This window comes from Vanessa tameamea, chromosome 22, assembly GCF_037043105.1.
Source record: "Vanessa tameamea isolate UH-Manoa-2023 chromosome 22, ilVanTame1 primary haplotype, whole genome shotgun sequence".
In the NCBI taxonomy this organism is placed as follows: domain Eukaryota; kingdom Metazoa; phylum Arthropoda; class Insecta; order Lepidoptera; family Nymphalidae; genus Vanessa; species Vanessa tameamea.
The window spans coordinates 2,993,435-3,016,982 of record NC_087330.1 but is presented as its reverse complement, the minus strand read 5'-3'; the positions used below and the strand labels follow the sequence as shown (position 1 = coordinate 3,016,982).

Here is a 23,548-nt window from a genome sequence, read left to right as displayed (position 1 = left end):
TTAGGGTTTCATCCGCACAGGTACATACCAAAGATATATATAATATATGTCTCTGACAGCACGCTTGACGGTTTCTTTTAGAAGAGTTAGAGGAATGAGTTTGACATCTTGATAGTATTTGACAGAACATTTGTAAACCGTTAATTTTAGTCTGTTGATAAATATTAACCGGTGATAGGAAAACATCCCTTACGTATTTAAAAAATTTGTACATCTATAGAGCATTTATGAATTGATATTTTACAACATAAATTAATTACGTGTAAATCAACTAGTTCGGAATATATGTCGATTAAACCGTGATCTTTCAACTACCCAACTTCATTGTTTTGACAATTTTTTAACAAATTTAATCGCCGCACTAAATAAACCACGAGTCCAGCAGCAATTCGAATATTAAAATATAACATTAATTATATTTTAATAATTTACACACGTAGGTATAATGTACGTTCAAGCAATATCATTAAAATAATATCAATTTGCAGACTTAGCCTTCAATGTTTACAAACAATAAATAACTTTCAGAATATTGGCAAAGTAAAACTGCGCAGTTGATATAACGCTGTGTCGAATGTAAATAATTTCTCGAACGAAATTGCATTCCAGTACGATACGCACTTTTACAGTTCTATTATAAAAACGTTTCAGTTTAGTAATTTAATAATGAGTTATGAATTACAAGAAGTTACGTTTCTTTTTTTAAATAACATGATTAAAGTAACACATTACGTCAAAAAACATTTGATAAATTACTGCGGGCTCAGTGCGATGTTTATGTAATCCCAGAAACATATGTGAATAGTCACACAGCTAATTGTGTTAAGAGAATGACATTGTACAATGTCATTAAATCAATGAAGTTGGAGAATAAAGACTTATATTCGCCATAAAACCAAATTTTATTACACAGCCCGCTTGTAATTTACGAAACGATGATCAAATTTCTAGGCCCTATGTTTTATACACAGAAATTTGCCTTTTTTGGTAGTAGAAAGAATTCATCTATCTTCAGGTTTTTATAGCTCCATATATTTTACGGAAAGCAACAATAAAATAATTACGCACTAAATTAAAAAAAAAGAAGAAAAAAAAAAACAAAGATATATAATACTTTTATGACGTAGATATCTAAAATTTGATTCGCTTTCCTAACATTTTAATATTAAGCTTAAATTACTAGCAATATTCTGTCGTTGTAATATGTTTCAATATGACTTAACTTCCTACACTAGAGTAAATTTTTATTACAAATATCTTTACATACCTCTGCATCACACTCCTTCCAGGGTGCCAGTTGTCTTTCCGTTTCTCTCGAGGACACGAAAAGGGCTACTCTTTGTGGGCGTAAAGCTCGCAAAAACCGACATAGTGTAGCTCCCAGAACTACCACGTCTTCAGCACCAGCTCCGACGGCTTGGCGAATTATCTCTTTGGATTCTGACCTAGTTTCAAAAATATCTTGTCAAAAGCGATTTCGTTATTATACAATATGGATGCATAAATGTAAATAAACTAATTGTAAGTCTTTTAAACGTCTTTTTTATATTTGACATAGATGTGTCAATTCTAACAGTGACCGGGACTTTATTATACGGTTGCTATTATCTAGACACGCGGTAGTTTGTCAGCCAAGTTCAAGTAACAGAACTGGCGAGCAGCACCGTGTGTAAAATTACACGAACTATTTGGAGCCACTTTTGACCTCCTCATAACTCAAAAACTATTTGATATAAACGTGTCAAATTTGGCTCATATATTGAAAATCGCGAGATACATATGTGTTCCAAATTTCATAAACATTTAAATAGATATACTGCATTATTGATTCTGAGATCACATATTTTATAAACTTCATATATAAAAATGTGTACGTAATTCTCAACAAGGCGCGAAAAAAATTTATTACTAAGAAGCAAATGGATGGAAAGTTTATTATATTTATTCAATAATTTTTCCTTACAATAATTAGAAAGGAAGGAAAGGAAAAAATATGTAAAAATAAAATTAGTTTACCGGTAAATCTCGCTTTGTCCAGACGTAACGGACAAAGCCGTGCACCACGTCGCATGTGTAGGAAGCACGTCGCGTGCTACGTACTCCTCTATCCATTGTAACGCACGCCCCGAGCCGCTGTAGTCGCAATATACAACTGGAAGAAAAAAAGAAACTTAAACTTAGTAAAAATAGATGAAGTTTTAATTATTACTTCATACTACTGTCATGCCTTGAAGTCAATAGATACTAAGGCCGCGCTTTTTTATCTTTAATATACTATATCTATTTGTGATACATACATAACATAAACAGCCTGTAAATTTCCCACTGCTAGGCTAAGGCCTCCTCTCCCTTTGAGGAGAAGGTTTGGGGCATTTTCCACCACGCTGCTCCAATGCGAGTTGGTGGAATACACATGTGACAGAATGTCGTTGAAATTAGACACATGCAGGTTTCCTCACGATGTTTTCCTTCACCGCCAAGCACGAGATGAATTATACACACAAATTAAGCACATGAAAATTCAGTGGTGCTTGCCTGGGTTTGAACCCGAAATCATCGGTTAAGATGCACGCGTTCTAACCACAGGGCCATCTCGGCTCTGTGGTTAGAACGCGTGAAATACATATGAAATAATAAAATCAATTCGGTGTCGATAAACAAGTCCTTCGAAATCTAATAAATCAAATTCAATCGAGTTCAATAAACTTTTGACAATGTCAGTATGGTTAAAAGTTCAGACAAATATTATAAGATAAAAAAAAAACAAACTTGAACGAATAAACTCTTCAGTTTTTATAAAGTATTAATATTATTCTAAATTTTATTAAGGTAAATATTCAAATGGTTTATGAATACTTTTTTTCGATGGTTTTTATGATAGTTTTTATGCAATTTATAACATTTTAGTGGTTATCTTATAAAATTACAGACAAGGTCCCAGGGTCGAAACCACCACGCCATTCCTTAATGGAGATTAGTCAACTGCGCCGGGAATGTTATAGTGCAAACGTGTGTAACGCAAGAGTGCACCTGGCACTCTATTCTGACACTCTTATAATCCGACGGCATCGGGACGACAATTTGACGCGACCGGAGGTAATTCAGGCATCGGATCAACGGCTTTACGTTCCGAGGCACGAGTGTGTAAAAACTGAGGCTCAATTCTGTTAACTTATAACGGTAAATACGTTTCCGATTTCATTCCAATCCAACTTGTACTATTCCTTAAAAATTAAACTCAACATAATTGGAACTTAGGACCAATACTTATTTATTTATATCGGTTACGATACGATCCCTCTTCCGATCCCGATCCAACTTTGACCGAATCGCAACTAGATCGTTGCGTTTGTAGAATAGGTACTTGACTGAACGGCAACGATTACTTTTCGATCCGATTGCGATAAACTGAGATGTGTTAGTATAATAAGGGTCCGGCTAACTTCCTAACACCGAGCTTCTACTGATTTTATTGAAAAACCGATAAAGGTTTAATGAACTCGACCACGTATTTCATTAAGTAACTACCCAGGTAGACACTACAACAAAGGCAGTTGACAATCAAACAAGTATAATTAAAATATATTCCAGGCCTGCTACGAATCGATTGATATATAAAATCAAATACATTAAAAATTAAATAACATGTATACGACAACAAGTATATTACTGTTTAGTTTCGGATAGGCTGTCAGTCTGTCGTACAACAGCTATCATGTTTTATCAGCGAATCAGCAAACATATATTTGTTCGTGGTTGAACAGATTAGGTAGCTCAGTGAATATTTATATTTCGTCTCAAAGTATTGCTGTGAGAGTCAATTAATGAAATCTATCATTATTAATATTTTTTTACACGCAAGTTCTATATTTTCTGTGCGTGTTGGTGTGTGCGAGTACGTGATATATTTATCTTTATGTTTTTATATTAAAATTGTATTTTCGACTTCCTGCCGGTCGGCGTCAATTTCTCTAACGTCCATTGAAAATTATTGGCCTAACGATGGTTTTACGCTACCGAAATAAAGAGTCGCTATCCATTGATGTACATATATTTAAAATGTAACGTATTCTGTTATAAGTTCTTTATACAATAAATATATAAAAACTGTTTTTGTCGTTTTTCGCACACAGGTAATAAGGTAACAGGTAACCCATTTCAAAATATACCTTTTTATTACAAAAGAGAAATGAAACCGTACCCTTAAAAAACCGTAACCGTAAACTATCCAAAATGAAACAATTATCACTGTAAAGTTTTTACGCATTTTAATTATATTCCCATAATATTAAAAACACAGTTAGCACAATAGCGTCATTGTCGTTTGTCTAAGTTTTATCTCAAATCGTTCGTGTAGTGTACGTGACGGCATTTGAAGTTTTAGAAAACAATACAACTATTGTGACAAATACAAACTCAAGTGCAAAGAGTGTGACGTTGTTTTAACATAGATAACATATAATTGTTAATGAGAAGGAATGACTTTTAGGTGCCCAGCGGGTACCTACTAGGGTAAATACTACAGATACTAAAAATTGTGTAGATTTTACGATTATAATTTAAATTATCTATTTATGTAAGGCTGGTCTTTGTAAGACCTTTGTAAGACCTTGTTTGTAGACCTTCTCCTCAAAGGAAGAGGAGGCCTTAGCCAAGCAGTGGGAAATTTACAGGCTGTTAATGTAAAATGTAAAAAATGTCTTTGTAAGTCTCTACACTTGCTGCCAGAAATTGAACGTATTCGAAAGCGTCATTTATTCAATCATATTTTAAGAGACTTAACAATGTTAAGTCTCTTCTCTCTCTTAAACTAACATGTCACGTTGACTACATTACTCATAATATATAATAGAGCTTAATATAATTTATTTATTTACTTTAAAAAAAAACACATGAAGAATGCTGCTATTAAATTTACTCGAACTATGAATAATATTCATAAAAATAAAAATCTGTTGCTTCTGAACTAAGCATATATACACATTCGTATCAACCTATCAGAAATTTATAAACTTTCAAAAACAGAACATTTATAATATTCGATTAATACTTTAACAATGTCCGTGTGTGTGTGTGTGCGTTTGAGTGTGTAAGTCTGTGAACATAGTCACGCTAATTTATAAAATAAATAATATTCGATATACAAAGAGAATCAGTCGTCAATAAACCAATGACCAATGACGCAATTCAAACCTCGTCAAACTAATTTGGATAGACAAAGTTTATTGAGAATCATAGTCGCCCGCGACTCTGCCGCGTTTTGGGGGATACCAAATTTTATAGAATAAGGTTCAATGCTATGGTCGTGAAAGAGTAACAAACATACAGAGTTACTTTCGCATTTATAATATTAGTATAGATATAACGTCCAACGTTATATATATTATATATATATTCTATTCCACGTGTATTTCATAATACTAAATGAAAAGAAAGTATGTGAAAATACTTATAACTCAAGAAAGTTACGTTGAATCTCTCTAGTCGAGTTAACTGACTCCATAGAAACCGAGGAAAACTATAAAACTTCTCTGTGACTCAATACATAATATACAACTTATTTATTTTATTTTTTTTATCTTCGATATATGTTCGTCGGTTATTTAATCTCAAATTATGAACATTTTTAACCGATACACCTACACATATATCCCTCTATAGCTTCGCAGCCTACTACTATGTCAGATTGGTGGAATAAGCACCAACATACTCCTCAAAAGGAGAGGCCCAACGCTGCTCAACAGTGGGGTGTTTTTACTGTAATCTAGTTTAATATTTCGCATCATTGTTCATTTAGCAAATGAAACAAAATTATTTTGACGTTAAATATAGATCATTATTCAACATCAAACAACCATAATTCGACGACGGCGACGAAAAGTTTCAGGTCATGAAGCAAACAAAGGAATATATAATTACTCTAAATGTTCTTTAAATATGTTGAGTTATGAATGAGTGAATCGCCAAGAAATCTGAATGTGTATTTTGAAATTGCCTTTGTCGGTCAATACTTTGAAATGTATTGCGTTTATTTTAAATTGTCATTTATATAAAATATTTTTCATTATTTTTATATAAGCAAAAATGGGAACCGAAAAAGTGCGATGACTAGATTTGAGCTCGCAATTATTTCCATGATCAAGAAACAAGCTATATACCATATACATATATATAACAGTTATGTTTATTTACTAGCAAAATGATAGAGCGTTTTATGTTTCTGCGGTCATTACCAACATTACAGCACGGTAAATCTATTCACGTACGAAGGCTCTCCCCTCCACGTTAATTTGTTATCGTCGTGCTTTAATTAGGGAGTGTGACTCTCTATAAGATGTCTTAGTGTGCGCGAGACGATTAAGAGATAAAAAAAATATATATATTTGTTTATATTTATTTTATTAAATATTAATTAATTTAACCTGTAGCGGTGTGTATAACATCTATATATAAGTAAAATTTAAATTTATGATAAATTAATTTAAATGCATCTTCTTTAAGAACAAGTTTTTTTTACAATATATCTTGTCTATCCTATTACGTTAAGGATATCCATCATCTGGAACTAAGCTTGGGTGTAGAATGGATTCCTACCATTAGAATGCATTATCATCGAAACTTAACTAGCATGTAAAATTTCAACTCCGTAGGAAAACAGGGAGCGACTCAATTTCAGCAAAACCAACAGAGATAAGTAAAAAAAATTGATACTAGCAACATTTTCCAGCTAAACAGCAATTCCAGTTATATCGGTAAAAATGAACTAGCAGATCACCAATGAAAGCAATACGGGTGCTTATAATAGTACACCATTATAGTTATAAATACGAGTATAATCGTGTTACTAGCAGCGACCATAATGTCAGAAACATTAAACTATACAAACGCGTACCATCAAGACAAACATGTCCTTATCTAGTTATTTATCTATACTAATGTAACAATATTAGTACTAATAACCGAACGAAGTACCATACATGATGTTATTCAAATATATTCATTGAAGTGTCGCGAAACGTGACAAAATCAGACTTAGAATTTTATACTGGGTTCTATTTTGTATAAAAACTAGCTAAACATCCCGGCTTCATGTACAATAATGGTATAACTAGATTGAAGTTCTAAGGATAGGAAAGTTAAAATTCTTTTAATTCGGCATTTCTATACTTTAATGCATATCATCATTACATAGAATAAAACAAAGTCGCTTACTGCTGTCTGTCCCTATGTATGCTTAGATCTTTAAAATTACACAACGGATTTTGATGCGGTTTTTAATTTTAATTTTTAATAGATATGTTGATTCAAGAGGAAGGTTTATATGTATAATACATGCACAATATAGTAGAGAATCACTGATAATTTTAGAGGTTTCCAAAGTGATATCGTAAATAAATACATTTTTTTCGCTTATATTGCAAACGCGGGCAGAACCCTACGAGATAGATCAAAATAATGCACTACAGTATTGTACACCTTAAAAAGGGTCTTCAAAAAAGTCTCCAATGGTATGTGATGTAAATGTCTATCTCTTATGGATAACCCACAATAACAATTTTTTAACCTTTACTTTTTACGTTCTTTACACCCAAGTAAGATTGCACAAACCATAACAAGTAAATTATTTATTTGATTCAGTCTTTTATTGTGTCTTTAAGAATTACTTTTTATTTTAAAACACTAAGGATAATAATGTTTCTACAAAGGAAAACAATATCATTTGAAACCAACACGGAAATGTACTAATCAGCGGATGTCGGCTAATAAAGGCACGAAAATCTTTTAAAAAAAAATGGCGTAGAGTATATTGTGTCCTGTAAACATAATTATCCGCATATAGACGAAATTGCTTTAAAGAAGGCCAAGGCTAGACTTAAATTAATGTGTTTGTTGAAACGACAAGTAAGTAGAAATACATTACTGTTATGAAAACATACAAAATTAATACCTATGATTTGGTTTGGAATTCTGGTCGAGTCTAATCTTCTTCAACATATTTTTTAAACGAATAAATAGATAAAAAATATTATGAACAAAACAATTTTTTTCATAAACCGCACTTCCCTCTTGTGGAATTATTTTTACCGAAACTGTGCGTCCTTGGGGTTCAAACTTAATGAGTTCATTTCGCATTTATAATATAAGCATGGATAATTTATTATTCTATAAAATTATAAAATATACAAATCAATGAAGTTAATAATAATTGCCTACTATAGACTTGAAAGTATGTATGACTGAATGCGATGAAAATAAAACTTGCAGTCGCCGTTCTAATTGTATAGAGTAGACAACGATTGCTTTATTGGCAACACTGACACAAGCACGTCTCATCCATTCAGTCACAGAAAGGTTCTAAGATGGCTGAATTACGGCTTACCTTTGCCTGTACGTGGAACGCATTTTAATCATTCATATATCTTTTATAAACAAATTTACAATAAATGGAGCAACTAAACAACGACTGCCATGGTTTGAGTTGAAGTCTACTTTAAAATCTTTGTACTTAATCGTTTGTTCTGATTGACTATTAAAGCGCAGCAAAAACTATTGAGTCTAAAAAAGTAAATAAGGAACACATGATTATTTTATATCGAAAACATCCGCTAAGAATGGATTTTATAAAATTTAATTTCAAGGGGGCAAATAGGGAACTACTAACTTTCCCTGCTCTGCTCCTGGTGGGGATATATATTATACATACACGTGGCAGAACGCCGACACGTACAAATTACCTCACGATGGTTCCGTGTGTGCTCAATGATATTTGTCCGACTTTGAATCCGCAAACTTCATTAACGTTCATGTGTTCCAGCCGCTGAGCTATCGATTCGTATATTTAATGATTTCAATATATTACTCGTCCGAGTTCGTTAATAGTAATTCCGTGGAATAGATACGAAAGTTAAGGTCGTAAAAAGAAAATGCACAAAAATATGAAATATGTAATTCACAAAAAAAGACAAAAAAATGTTGTAAAATCTTTAGTTAAGATTTACGTGTTTACGACACACCAAATATGTAATAAAAAAAATCATAAGCGCCGTGTGAAATATAAAAACCTTAAATTATTTGCCGAGGCAATATTTGCCGAGAATACTTTACTTACGATCATATTTCTGAAGCGTGATCTCGCTTAGGTTAAGCTTATCAAATGACCATGAACTCTAATATAAAGTTGAAGAATTATTATCAATTTCAAAAATATTTAAAAAAAAAATTACGTGTTCATCATAAACATTACAATAATTAAATACTTTTATAATGTTACTTAAATTATTATCAATTTTTTAAAACCATCGCGGCATTGATTACGTGGACTGGAATAAAAAGTAAATTTAAAAAATAAATGTAAGAGCTGATAAGGTCCAATGGTAAAAACGAAAATCTAATCCGACGATAGCGAGTTCAAATCCAGCCCGGGTTTTATATTATATATATTGGTGTTTATAGTTCAATAATTAATAAAACCTTGCTAGAATTCCTGCATGTGTTTGAAACCAATATACTTATACGAATATTTTTTATTAATTGTGAAGATAGAAATATATATTTATTCATTCTTTCACAACATCACCTTTCGAAGACGCCGAGCGTTCTATAAACTTTTTGTTACGATTGGTTATTAAAGTGCATATGCTTGATTGACGCTTACATGAATTCAACACGAAATATCAAACAACTTCTCTACAAATATACTGAACTACTTTTCACCAACGAAATCGCCTTCATATGTGAAGGAGATTTGGTAGTATGTTACAGGTAATACGTACTATATTACCTTCTTTATAACGTGATACCTGATGACGTGTACACAAAATTCTGAAGTTAAGACGTGAAGGAACAAACTCATTGACGCATTTATAATATTATTTAGGATACATTATTTATTCCCGAAATATAAGTATTCAATATGTTCGTCTCCCTTGATATACAAAAACTCTTTTAATGTATCTCAAACTTCATCGCGTTTCAACGTAGCCGTCGACCTTTCGAACCCCATAGTGATGAGTCGTTTCAAGTGAAATAGAACTGTCGTCCAAAAATGAACGCGTAGTTTCTAAAAAAAAAAAAAATAAGAAGTTCCCTAAGTCTCACATTTCGGACGTTGTGGACTTTGACCTTTGTGAAAATATATTGTGTCCCAGCGGCTTTGACTTCTCAAACTCTAAGTAACACTAGAAAAAACGCGAAAGAAATGTGTCTGCATACAAATTTCAGAGTCTATTTTTAATATGGATATCTTTCATTGACAGCTGCATTAAAATTACTTGAAGGGCAAAGGAGATATTCATCTAATCTCCACTTGAATCTTTATCGACTATCTTAAACTTGCTACTTGAATAAACATTATATACATTACATATATATTGAACAGAACGCTATTGAAGTAGCAGCTTTATTAATGATTTAAGTTATTTTTCTGAGTAATTAGAGTTGTTATTACGTTTGAGAGGATAATTCTAAATTTAGTTAGGACTGGCCTTGCAGCGATGGTGATCACGAAAAACATACGGTACCCTTACTTTCTCAGTATCAATGAAATTAATTAAATATATACAATTACATGGCTGTGATACTATTGAATAACTATTTTAATGAATAATGCGTCTACGTCTTGTTATAAAACAATGACCCGGGTACAGGCAGTATTTTGGTGATCTCTCCTCCCCCCCAAAGATAATTAAATTATTCAAGACTATAATCAGCGAGACCCCCCAAATGACTTGTTATGATAAGTTATGTACCAATAATGCAACCGTGAAAACCGCAAACGATGCTTCCGTTAGTAAAGTTAGATCTCAGCATGCTTAGACACAGTAAAACTAATTGAAAAATGTAAAAACGCTCCTATAAGGTACAGAAATAATCATTCTAACGTTCCATTACAATAGAAGATAAAGCAATAGATAATCTTGATAAAGAAGTGTAATTATGTAAAGTAAATACGTTAAATACACATCGGAGTCGTTAAATCACAAAAGCCTACAAAGGTTAGGCATTTGTTCTGTAAGAAAAACCTAACAAATTTAAAAAGTAATATCTTAAAAGCATTTTTCTTAATTTTACAAGACTACACAAAATGTAAAGCTAACATCTAATGAAAATGATCGTTTCGTAACTCAAAATAACAAAACATAACGATATATTTTGATGAATACTGTTACTATGATAAATACATTTTTAAGATTTAAAGTCTCTGAACTGTTCTGCTTAACTTACTATCACGTCATTTGTTTATCGATTTTTTTTCTAAATAAATCAAACAATGAAAGACCAATAAAATTACTAGCTGCCCGATGACTTTGCCCGGGTGGACAAGGTCAGCGAGGAGTCACTAGGGAACGCAATGCCGGTATCACTGGATCCTGAATTACCAGAATCCCGCATACATTTTGCGGGGCCAATCTCGGTCGAAAATTTTGCGGGTTCTCGCTGGACTGGCAGGATTACAGAGATGCATGGATAATACTTGTTACCCCTTTGCTAAATGACCAATATGAGGAACTTACTTGGTTCTAAATAGCATTAAAGGTCGAATTATAGTTATGATAATTTTTCGCTCTACATCTACGCCCGCGTCTATGGTTGTAAGTAAAGAGCGGTAAAGCAGATAATAAAGAGGAATAGATTAATATTAAAACCAGGAAAAATTTAAGAAAGTAACGACGAATACTCATGTTCTTCAATCAGTTCCTGGACGGATTTTCTCATGACCTTAATCTTTGTCTGAAAGTATTATTAAACATCTTAATATGTACCAAACAGCGTGTTCAAATGAAAACCACGAAAAGGAAATCTATTAGGTTTTTATTCTGATTGATTTCCGAGGTCTAAGTGCACTCTGCTGGATCCCGTAAATACCTGGATCCAGCGGGACTTAGATGATTCGGTCCCGCAAATATTTCCTACGCGCCACTTATAGGTTTCAATCTAAACCAAACAAGTACTCACAACAAATACACACTAAAAACCTCATCGAAAACGGACAAACATTTTAATATAATTACAGTTACATACACGCGTAAAATTTATACAAATAAAAGATAGATAAAAAAAAATATAATTTCATAACACTGTTATCGGAGCTCTTCGAAGCGCATAAACGTTATTTAATATAATAATTATCATAGTATTATATATTATATTTAGCAAAATGTTTATCGTATCACCTTATCGATGTGACCTCGGGAATATAATATTTCATTAGATTTTCCGTCTCACCCACTTTCAGCTAGACGGATTTAAAGTAAACATTATATTGAGGCAGTAAGCAATAAGCAATACAAATAGCAACGATTCGATAAGATAATGTTGTTTACATTAGACATTAATCACAATATAGAAAAATTACGCTAAATACGTCTGACTGTACGTTTATTGTTACAATACATAATAAAGTGGTAAATTACAAAACCGAGAGCGGTTTCGATCATTTGAAATTATAATTCATTGATAAAATAAATAATTATCAATAGGAATAATATTTTTAATTAATGACATTCATTGAAACTAATTTTTATATTGTATTTTTATTTGGCGGTAGAATTTGAAAGAGGCTTCAACCGGAAAGTAGTTTTTACTGTATTATAACAGTTATCTCAAGCAGAAACAGTACGTATTGTTGTGTACTATTTTAAGGGTAGGAGTAGTAGTAGTAGTCGAAGTAAGGGTGGCGTGTTCGAATCCAAGGAATGGTAACAATTTCTTACAGCTCCTGTCTATGGGCGATGACCACTAACCATCAGGTGGCCCCTTTACCTACAAGCCAACCTTTACTTTAACATATATATCAAGTATATTTAAATATAAATATACAAAAACCGGTTTTCGGAAACTGTAAATATACACAAACCGATAAAATTATATCGTTCGTGTATTCTCAGCTGTAACTATTCGCTTTGTAAATAAGAATATTATACAAAGTTATTTGCGAATTTTAGGCGTAACCTTGAAAGCCATTTTTGTTATATAAATAAAAAAACAAATTATTTTGTATATTTTTTACTGGTTTTTTGGATGTTTTTTAAATTATTACGGTTTAATGTATAACATGTTATTTAAATATAGTTTCATTTAAATAATTATATTATTTTAAATTTTTAGCTTCGAAATTAAAGAATATCGAAAATCGAACAATATTAAAAACGTCAAAAGTAATAGAACCATCTTAATTATTCTATTTATTTTTTTATTTTTGAGTAACTATTCTAGATTTTAAGGTAAAATTTAAATTACAACGACCTACAATTACGTATTCAATAAAAAAATATGACAATCATAATTATATAATAATTAAATTACACTAAGTATTCTATTTTTGTACGAGATCAAACAAATGAATTAAACCGTATTTATAACGTCCGTTTCGAAATATTTCAAAAACGATCTCAAGATTCGACGCCTGCCCGGCTTGAATCTAAATATAAAGTCTAACTAAAATACCTTATACCATCAAGGTCAGTAGATTAATCAAATTAGCATAGTGCTCGTCGTACGCTAAACAGACACGAATCGAAATAAACTACTCGAAAACAACTAGTTTAATTATATAATAAAAACGCTTATATTATTTAGATTAACAGCTGATGATAGATGTTCAATTTTTTTTTTTAATTTCCGCCATCACCGAAATTCTTTCGATGTAGTAACTATGGAGGCAATTGACCTACTTATTATTATACCTCTCCCCAGTCAAATATTAAGTAACCTACTAAGTAATAGAATAATTAAGCAATGCCTGTGTCTGTATTTCCCGATAGGTACACTGTTCAGTCAACACTACAATCTAGACACAATCTAGAATCAACAGGTATCCTCTAGGCAAGCGTGCTACATCGTAGACCGTGTCGATTCTTAGCACCAGGCAAAACAACAGTCAAACGCCTATTAAGGGTAAAAAATTAAGAAAAAAATATATTATTAGTTAGGTATTCATTAACAGTCTGTAAATTTCCTACAGCTGGGCTAAGGCCTCCTCTCCTTTTGAGAAGGTTAGTAGCATATTCCACCACCCCTTGTACCACAATGCGAGTTGGTGAATGTGGTGGAGTTAGGTATTCGATATATAATAATCCACCATCAATATACATTTTGAGTATTCCCTGTTTAGTTTCTTTAGTGAACAAGTTAAGTTAGATAACTCAATACTATGGGCACAATTTACATTGACATACAACATTTTTATTATGAATACACAATGATAAGTATACTTCAAGTATATCTGTATTGATACTACATTAATGCTTGTTCATTGCTTCATTTTTTGTTTTTTTTTTTTTCGTAAGTTTGTGGATTATCCTTACGTGACCTAAATCTTATTTTAAAGTACCCATTAAAGTGTCACAATGATTTAAATTCAAGGCACAACGGTATGTTTTGTGAACAGCAGATGACATCATCTACTATCGGTCCTTTGTGTATAAATAGTATCCAATCAAAATAAAAAGAAAACCATATTCAAGGAGGATCTTACAAGTACAATCAATTATAAAATATTATTAACGTGAATAAAAAGGGTTATAAACTCATTCTATCGTCAAACCGCAATGTTAAGTATTGTTGTGTTCCGTTTTGAAGAATGAGTGAGCCAGTGTAACTACAGGCACAAGGGACATAACATCTTAGTTCTAAAAGGTTGCTGGCGCATTCGTGTTGCGAAAACTGGTACACATTTAATAAAAAAATACTTTCAAATACTTTTCCCGTCCTCTTTTACTAGATAAAATCGTTTGAGAAACCTTAAAATAGAAAATATCTAATATTGATAAGAACCTTATAAAACGTTTGGGCACGTATGTATATGTTATAATTTAATAATCAACATACATGTATATTATATCATGCTATAATAAGTTCTTATAATAATCGTTTTGAATCAAAAACGTTTAAAATTCATTATTCGACGTTGTAAATTCTAACATTAAGCAATCAAAAATTTCTTATTTATAACTATTTGTCGGTCGCGGCTTTGCTCGCTCTTTAGGGGTTAGTCGTCAGGTATTATAAAAAGTAGCCCATGTCCTTTCTGTTGCTTCATACCAAAATTAATTAAATTCGGTTCAGTAGTTTAACCATGAAAGAGCAACAGACGGACAAAGTTACTTTCCCATGTATTATTATATATTATTGGCATAGATTAGTATTTTACGATAAAAATTAAAATGTAGATATTTTTGTAAGTAAAAACAATTGCCATCGATCGCACTAATAAATGAAGTTCAACCACAGATTATATAAATATAATAACTAGTAAACAAGACTAAAATTATTCCTACTCATTATCAGATATAAAATCTTATCAGCGTACACGTGGCAACACTATGAATGCGTAATTCATTATTATTATTATTAATCCATAATTGCCAGTTATACAAAACAAACTACGAGCGTAATCAATTTAATGTCGTTTATTAATTATAGTAATTTGAATATATTAATTTTCCGATTTTTAATTAATAATGAGTCAAATGTCTTAAAGCAGAAAGATAAGACATAATCATCATTTGTAATAAGTCACGGTAGCTGTATTGTATAATCAAAAGTAATTAATATTTCGATTTGGTTCAAAGTAAGTGATAAAGTCAGTGATAACCATTGTATGTGCACAAGAAGTAAGGATAAGCTTGTAACGCCAAGTTTCCGACTCTGCAGTCAATAAATCCTTCTTGGGGCAAGGTATCCGTTTTAGTAAAATTTCGCAGACATTTTTATCTTTGCCGTTTCGTAAATTAAAATAATTTGTAAAAAATACATCGGTAAAGAAGGCATATTATTCAATACAAGAGCGTGGAGATAATACTTGTTGACTTCCAGGCAGGATATATTACATACATATATAATTGTATTTAACTAACATGACTGCATTTTTAAATGTTGAAAAAGAATAACTACTGAGTTTCTTGCCGGTTCTTCTCGGTAGAATGTACATTCCGAACCGGTGGTAGATTCACTTAATATAGTTTGTTAAAAGACGATTCAAAAGTGCTTGTAAAAACCTACTTGAATAAAGTATATTTTGATCATTACATAATTATTATGAAAACGACAGAAATAATCGTTGTCACCTTTCGTTCGTAAAGATCATTTCAATTTGATCCAGAACTTTTATCTTAAAAATATGTTTGAAACGTACTCAAGGATAAAAAGCGTAGGAGTCCACATAAGTTCTAGTTTATTTAAGGCTACTTATGTCAATGCGAAGTTCTCGACTAGATTCAATTACATATCTTAATGAGAAAATAGATATATTTGTGTGGATGTAATTGTGTGTTCATGCGGAGTGAGACATATCTTTTACATTAATGAACCATTAGGTTTGGTCATCCAACATATTTTTACGTGATTCGATTGCTATAAATAATCCAAACATTATTTCTGGGTCACAGCCAAGATCATATTATGATGCAAACAAAACCAAAGGTGATTAGCTTCTTCTGTTTAGCACAGCTTTGTAACACAATATTATAAGGGAGAGTAAAAAATATCAAAAGTACTAAATTTAGTAGTAACTGTAGAAAAGTAGTTCTCTTATACTTAAGTGGACACATGTTAGACCTGATAGTGAGTGATCATCACCCATAGACATTGGCACTGTTTGAAATATTCACCATTCCCTACATCGCCAATGCGCCCCAACCTTAAGAACTAATATGTTATGTTAGTTAAACTGGCTCACTCTAGACTAACGATAAGTATCTGTTTGGTAGAATATCTGATGTTAGTTAGTTCATGTTTTTTTTTTTAATATTTCTCATACAAGTTTTTTTTTACAGATATGTTGGCTAAATGGGGATTATTAAGAGTTTTAATATTTGTAGTGCAATCAATATCAAATGCATTTTAAAAATATAAGGTTTACTTCAATAATTTTATTACTCGTTATATGAAAACAATACAGGTCAAGTTATAAAGTAAAATTAATACCATTTAAAATCCTTAGCGTTGAAGGAATATTGGCAATAATATAATATATTAAAAAATATTTTAAGAAAAATAGGTTTATGTAGCGTAAAAACTATTAGTTGTGTTATGAATAAACAGTATTTATCATTTAAGTACCGACAAGTTTGCGCCATATTTTCCACAACTACAAATGCTATTTGTATTGAAATATAATCGTTTGTTGATAAAATATTGTTGCAGACTTGGCACGTAGTTCCTGTGAAGCTAGTACATCGGATTACATTTCAATTGTTAAGGAATTCTTCAATAGTTAACTGCGTAATAAAATTACACGTTGCACTATAGTATACGATGTTGTAATAAAATACGACAAGTTTTCATTAATAAGTAATAACAATATCATCAAAATATTTTCTGTAATAAGCAACGCACTTCATTATATGAACTTAATAAAAATACTTTTTGGTGGTAGGGTTTTGTGCAAGCGCGTTTGGATAGGTAGACTACCAAGCAATACTTATTGTTGTGTTCTGGTTTGCAGGATGAGTGACCCAGTGTAACTACAGGTACAAAAACCATAACGATTGGCGATGTAAGGAATGGTTCATATTTCTTTCTGTCTATTGGTGGTGGAGATCACTCATCATCAGGTGGTCCATTTCCCCGTCCACTTACGTATTTATGTTTAAACATGCCAGTGTAATTACCCAATGGTCGCGATATTGAAAGATGTAAATTTAATGTAAACCATTCGTGACGAATATCACGTGATAATATAATATTTCCATTGGAACATGTTGCGAATAATTCTGAAATGTATAATTAATTTGTATACAAGGCCAATGTCTAATAATTGTTATTGTTACTTATAAAAACGCGTAATTGCTAAATAAAGCTACGACCACATGAAAAATATAATTACATTAACATTTAACATAAATAATAATTTATATTCTACATTTAAAATTGTATGTTTAAATGTGTCGTTGCGTCTATTGTTTGGAACTAAAATGAATACATAAATAAAGAACTCAATTAAGCTAAACTTAATGTTTGAAATTTTGGATATGCTTTAGTTAAAATTACTTTTCTAGGAAGAAGTAAAGCATTGAAAATATATATTTTTTTAATTATAAACTTATATAATTTAATAAGTGAAATAAGATTTAAAAGATGAAATGTGAATATTCAGCTCGGATAAATGTGTTGGGATTCCTGTGTGGAGGATGACGTAATGAGAACGTAGGATACGGAACGGAAGAATAAAGTAGCTCTCGTGGCACAAATATGCCGACAGGAAATCGATAATCATGATATGGACGTATATTACCGAGTGATGAATATCATGTGACAAGAAGGGTGTTTTTTGGTTTGATCGTCTTTAAGTAAAAAGAAGATCCAGGAAAAGTCCACGAAGGACTGTGTGGGATGACATATGAAAGAAATCAGAAGAGATAAGTTGTTGATGGCAGTCATCATCAACTGATGGAAATTTCATGTGCTTAATTAATGTTTATAATTCATCTCATGCTCGGCGGTGAAGGAAAACATCGTGAGGATACCTGCATGTGTCTAATTTTAACCAACTTCTGCCACATGTGTATTTCACTAACCCGCATTGGAGCAGCGTGGTGGAATATGTTCCAAACCTTCTCCTCAAAAGGAAACTGTAGAAAATTAGTGAGGGCAAATGATGTGAGAAGAAGGTTACAAGGTCATAGTAATAATCGTCAAAAAAAACCTCTCTACAAGAGCAACACACATCGCGAATAGACTTAACAAAATTATTGCGTCGCAAAATTCCTTATATTTAACAATAGCACATTTGTTAAATCAATTATTTTAACGACTCGTATTCGAGTGAACAATATGGTTTTGTTTGTATAGTTCGTGAGTCGTTACAAATTACAGCAACGTGCTTAAGCATTTAAAAACAATATCTTCGAAAATTTTACTTCGTGAGTCATTGGCGAGTAAATAATAGTCGAGACAATCCAGGGGCAATTCTACTAATTAATAACTCTTACAATGCGTTCCAGTTTTATTAAGATTTAGCTTAGACCAAACCGCAACTGGATCGTTGTGATAGTGAAATTGGAATACGTCTAAACGTTTCGACACGATATTCTTCCGCCAAACAGCAGTACTATTAGTACTAGTACTAATAGTATTGTTGTGTTCCGATTTGAAGGGTGAGTGAGCCAGTGTAACTACAGGCATAAGGAACATGACATTAAGACGTTCCCAACGTTGGTGGCGCATTAACGATGTAAGGAATGGTGATCACTTACCATCAGGTGGCCCATTTGCTCGTCCACCAATTGATAGAGCAATATGTTAGTAAAATTGGCCCTAGTAAATAAAATCCACGTGGGATGTAAACCTGAAGATCTCAGTTTCAAATTCGGGTCAACACCAAGTTTTTTCGTACTTAATGTGCACTTAGAATACATTTCACGCTCGACGGCGCCGGAAACGTAAAGTCGTTGGATACAATTTTGCTATATGTACCTATGTGCCAAACACACTATAGTATCTCAGTGAGGTTTTTATCCTACTTTGGTCATATATGCGCTTTCAATAACCCCATTATCATGGGTGCTCACAATTCACCCATTTTTTGGGAACAATCCCATTTCCAATTCATTATAATTCATAAATTAGTTTAAAATTCTAAACCTGAGGTTTAAAGACACTTATTACATAATCAAAAGACAAATACATTTGTGCGGACAGTAAGCACGCGAACGTCTAAACTATTAACCTCAAAAACCAAGTCTACAACCAGTTAAAAAACATTTATTTAATCCGCATATCGCTAACATAACAGAACGGATCACTTAACCTTGAAATCGCGGAATTTATGACAAACACGTGCACGGCTGTGATCGCTCGCTTTCAAAGGCAAGGTCAAGCTTCATATCACGACCTACAAAACATGATTATGCTTAGGGTTCACTTTCTCTGCTTATTCGCTGGCTATTAAATTATTATCCACTGAAAAAATACATGATTGCTACACGACGACGAAGCAATAAGTTTGGTTATGATTTAATCATTCATTTGTCTCCGTGTAAACTGCTTGTTACATTTTGACAAATAAAAAATTATCAGCTTCGTCTTCGTCCCGCGTGTCATATAATAACTAACATGGCGGATATTATGTCGTGAATAAAATATAGATGTACTAAGTTATATTACTGTTGTAGTAATACGTAATGTATTATATAATACCATTTATGTGGTACATATTAGTATATAAAAATATATCGTGTAATAAAATGGTCGTATACGTAAACTAGCTTAAATAAATAATGCCAAACTAAAACAGACTAAATTCTAATTTAAATATCAGCCGCTAAAGTAATGTGTACTTTGTTTCCATGTTGTACCCTAGGCATTGAATGCATGAAGGGTATAGTTCCAATCTGAGAAGAAAATAAACAAACCTTATACAATTGATGTATTTATGAAAACATTCTGTATTACTAAGAGTTCTTGTGTAATATATCTTTGTTTATAATACAACACAATTCCACTTAACTACTTATATCCACTTCAACTTTACTTCCAAACATCCGATAACATCTTCGTCAACGTACAAACCGTATTTCTTTTGCAAATCCATAATGAATTTCAGAGATTATTCGAGCTATCGACCAATGATATTGCGTCAATTCCATGTCAAATGTTGTTGATTTTACTTTTGTTCTCGTATAGTTGGAACAGACTATTCATGTACTTATGTAGTCCTAGTAAACTTGCCACTTCTTTAATATTTGACGAGTATATATATTAGTACTAATTCCTAATATATGTATAATATAAGACTAGAAACACACATAATTCATGCAAAGTGGATAATGAGATGTAGAATCTATATTCCGAACCGGTGGTAGATTCACTTAATATGGTTTGTTAAATGACGATTCAAAAGTGCTTGTAAAAACCTACTTGAATAAAGTATATTTTTCGATAGATTTGATTTGAATAAGAACACAAATTAAATACTGTAAAACCCTGCTAGGAGTAATATTCTGCTGTACTCTTAAATGACTCGCAATGCAATGTTCTTTATTTTCTGATCAATGGTTGATGGATGAAACTTTAATTTACGGACAAAGGTGTAATAACACAGATAACATTCCAAAATAATAAGGTTGACTTGACGTTGACTTTTATCGATAATATAATCGATTTTGAATGCAATAATATCACTAATATCAAGGTTATCAAGATTAATAAAAATCGTCAGAGAAAGTTATTTTAATGTGAATGACCATGTGCTGATATAACTTATTTTTAAAAACAAATTAAATTATCAAAGCACTAATCTGTAACATATTAAGATAAGCGATTCTAGGTCAGGATTACTGTCATTAGATACGATTTACCTTTTCAATAACTTTTTATCTCAAACATTTGATATGTGTTAAATACGTATATGTTAATATAAATAATTTATTAGATACATGTTTATGCAAAATCTTATGAAACGTAGAGGAAGTCGTTGTTTTGAATAATTATAATTATTACCGAGAATTGCCACCGAAGAAAAAATATCGATTTTATATTCGATTACAATTTTGCAAAAAAATACGATTAATTTGATATATTTAATGTCACCTACGGATAGAAAAGTGTTTTTAAATTAATTAAAAATTATGAATTATAATAATACCAGCCAAGATTAGAGGCCGGAAGAAAAGTTTTTTTTATTATGAATCAAAATATTACATAAAACCTATTTTGGAATAAAATATTTACATTGAGTACTTAAACAAGTATAAGTAAGTATAAAATAAAAATCTCTGCATCTCTCTCATACTCTACAAAGCATGACCACATGGAATGGGTAAGAATGCCAGCAGCATTTCTCCGTTGAATCGCAATTCCGATCCTCCGGGCGAAAAATAAACGAGTTCTCCTGTCACCAGTGGAGGCAATAATTCTTAAACGTACAACCTATACGTTATAGCACTCCATGGTCCACGTATTAAAATAATAAACGACGAAATTAATTATAGCAGATTAGTATTCAATTTAAAGAATAGAAAAACTGAGTACAATCCTTCTTTCTCATAATTAGTATCGTTAAATTTCTTGTTTTTTCTCTATAATATTTATTTTTCATATAAAACTAAAATACATCAAACTAAATGATCTAAAATAATTCGACATTAACTGCTATAAACTATATTACTTTAATAATTAAGAGAAAATAACTTAACGTGTATGTAAACTACCTTTTTATGATTTCTTTAAACGAGATAACAATACAATTAATCTCAGCAACCTAAATTTAAGTGATATTCAACTACATATTTTTCAGTGCATAGTTAAAATTACGCACCAAATGCGTGTGAAAAGCGTACTACGTTTCTACTATGATGACATAATTCTTTGAAGAGTATTCGCACGACCCCTCTTATTGATCCGGAGGGGAGGGGCATGTTTACTACCAGGGTCAACTTTGTTTTACATCTCTCTTTCTCTAACATCTACAGCTCTCTTTCGTCCAGTGTTGCCTGCTTACGAACTTAAACTCCATTGATTGTCTAGTTTTAAATCCATACATATGATATATTTAATGTTTATAAATAAATAAATATAAATATTGGACAACATCACATTCATTACTGTGATCCCGATGTAAGTAGCTAAAGCACTTGTGTTGTGGACAATCAGAAATAACGACGGTACCTCATACACCCAGAGCCAAGACAACATAGAAAACTAATGAACTTTTTCTCCATCGAATCGGTCGGGAATCGAACCCGGGATTTCGGAGTGGCGTACCCATGAAAACCGGTATACCCACTACTCGACCTCCGTGGTCGTCATAAATAATAATGTTTGTTTATTTTCAAGGTAATTATTACTAAATTAAAAAAAAAAAACGTTTGATTTTTTCATATTAATAGTATCTGAAGGGTCTGGTTTATTACATCAACGTACATAACGTGGAACGGAAGTCGTATCATATTACTGTAAAGAAAAAATATGTAGAGGTAAAAGATACGTATTTTACGCTAGTTAATCATAAAATTGGTAGAAAATAACAGCTAGCACGTTTTAGGTAGGTTCTACATTTCGAACCGGTGGTAAGTAATAAAAAATATTTTATTAACCTACTTGAACAAAGAATATTTTGTTTTAGAAGTTTTAAATTAAAATTAATTACCTTTTCTAACAATTAAGCTCTCACCAAATTCCCCAGAAACCAATAAATATTATCGTGTTTCAGGGAATAATTTTCTGTTCCGGCAACACAGACTATAAACGTCCTTGGCAACGACCGATTCCCGATAGGAACGTGTTTCGAAATAGGCCAAGTTGCCTTATTACGCAAATAACATTCGACAATCTTCAACATCTTACGAATTTATAAGAAGATTATATCAAAACATAATATAATTTTCTAACATTTCAAAAGGAACTATAAACTATAAACACCTATTTGAATAAAGTATATTTTGATTTTGATTTATGAAATGTATAAATGAAAGATTTTATTTAAACATACATAGGTCTTCCGTTCCTTTGTTTTTCATACGTAAACGTAAAAATCCAATTTCCTTACTATTAATATCGAGACGAGCGTTTTCTTTGTTCGGGTTATAATTTCCGGATCCGAATCGAA

General features: G+C 31.7%; 1 protein-coding gene across 2 annotated transcripts in view; it reads right to left on the bottom strand.

Annotated features, from left to right (window-relative positions):
* The window catches only part of LOC113404555 (uncharacterized), a 101,885-nt gene that overhangs the window by 25,930 nt on the left and 52,407 nt on the right, over positions 1-23,548 (bottom strand). For both annotated transcript variants that reach the window (XM_064218518.1, XM_064218519.1), the window contains exons 2-3: positions 2,017-2,152; positions 1,268-1,445 (exon numbers count right to left, since the gene is read on the bottom strand). In XM_064218518.1, the coding sequence (XP_064074588.1) occupies positions 1,268-1,445; positions 2,017-2,152 (314 nt within the window). The remainder of the gene's footprint in view (positions 1-1,267; positions 1,446-2,016; positions 2,153-23,548) is intronic.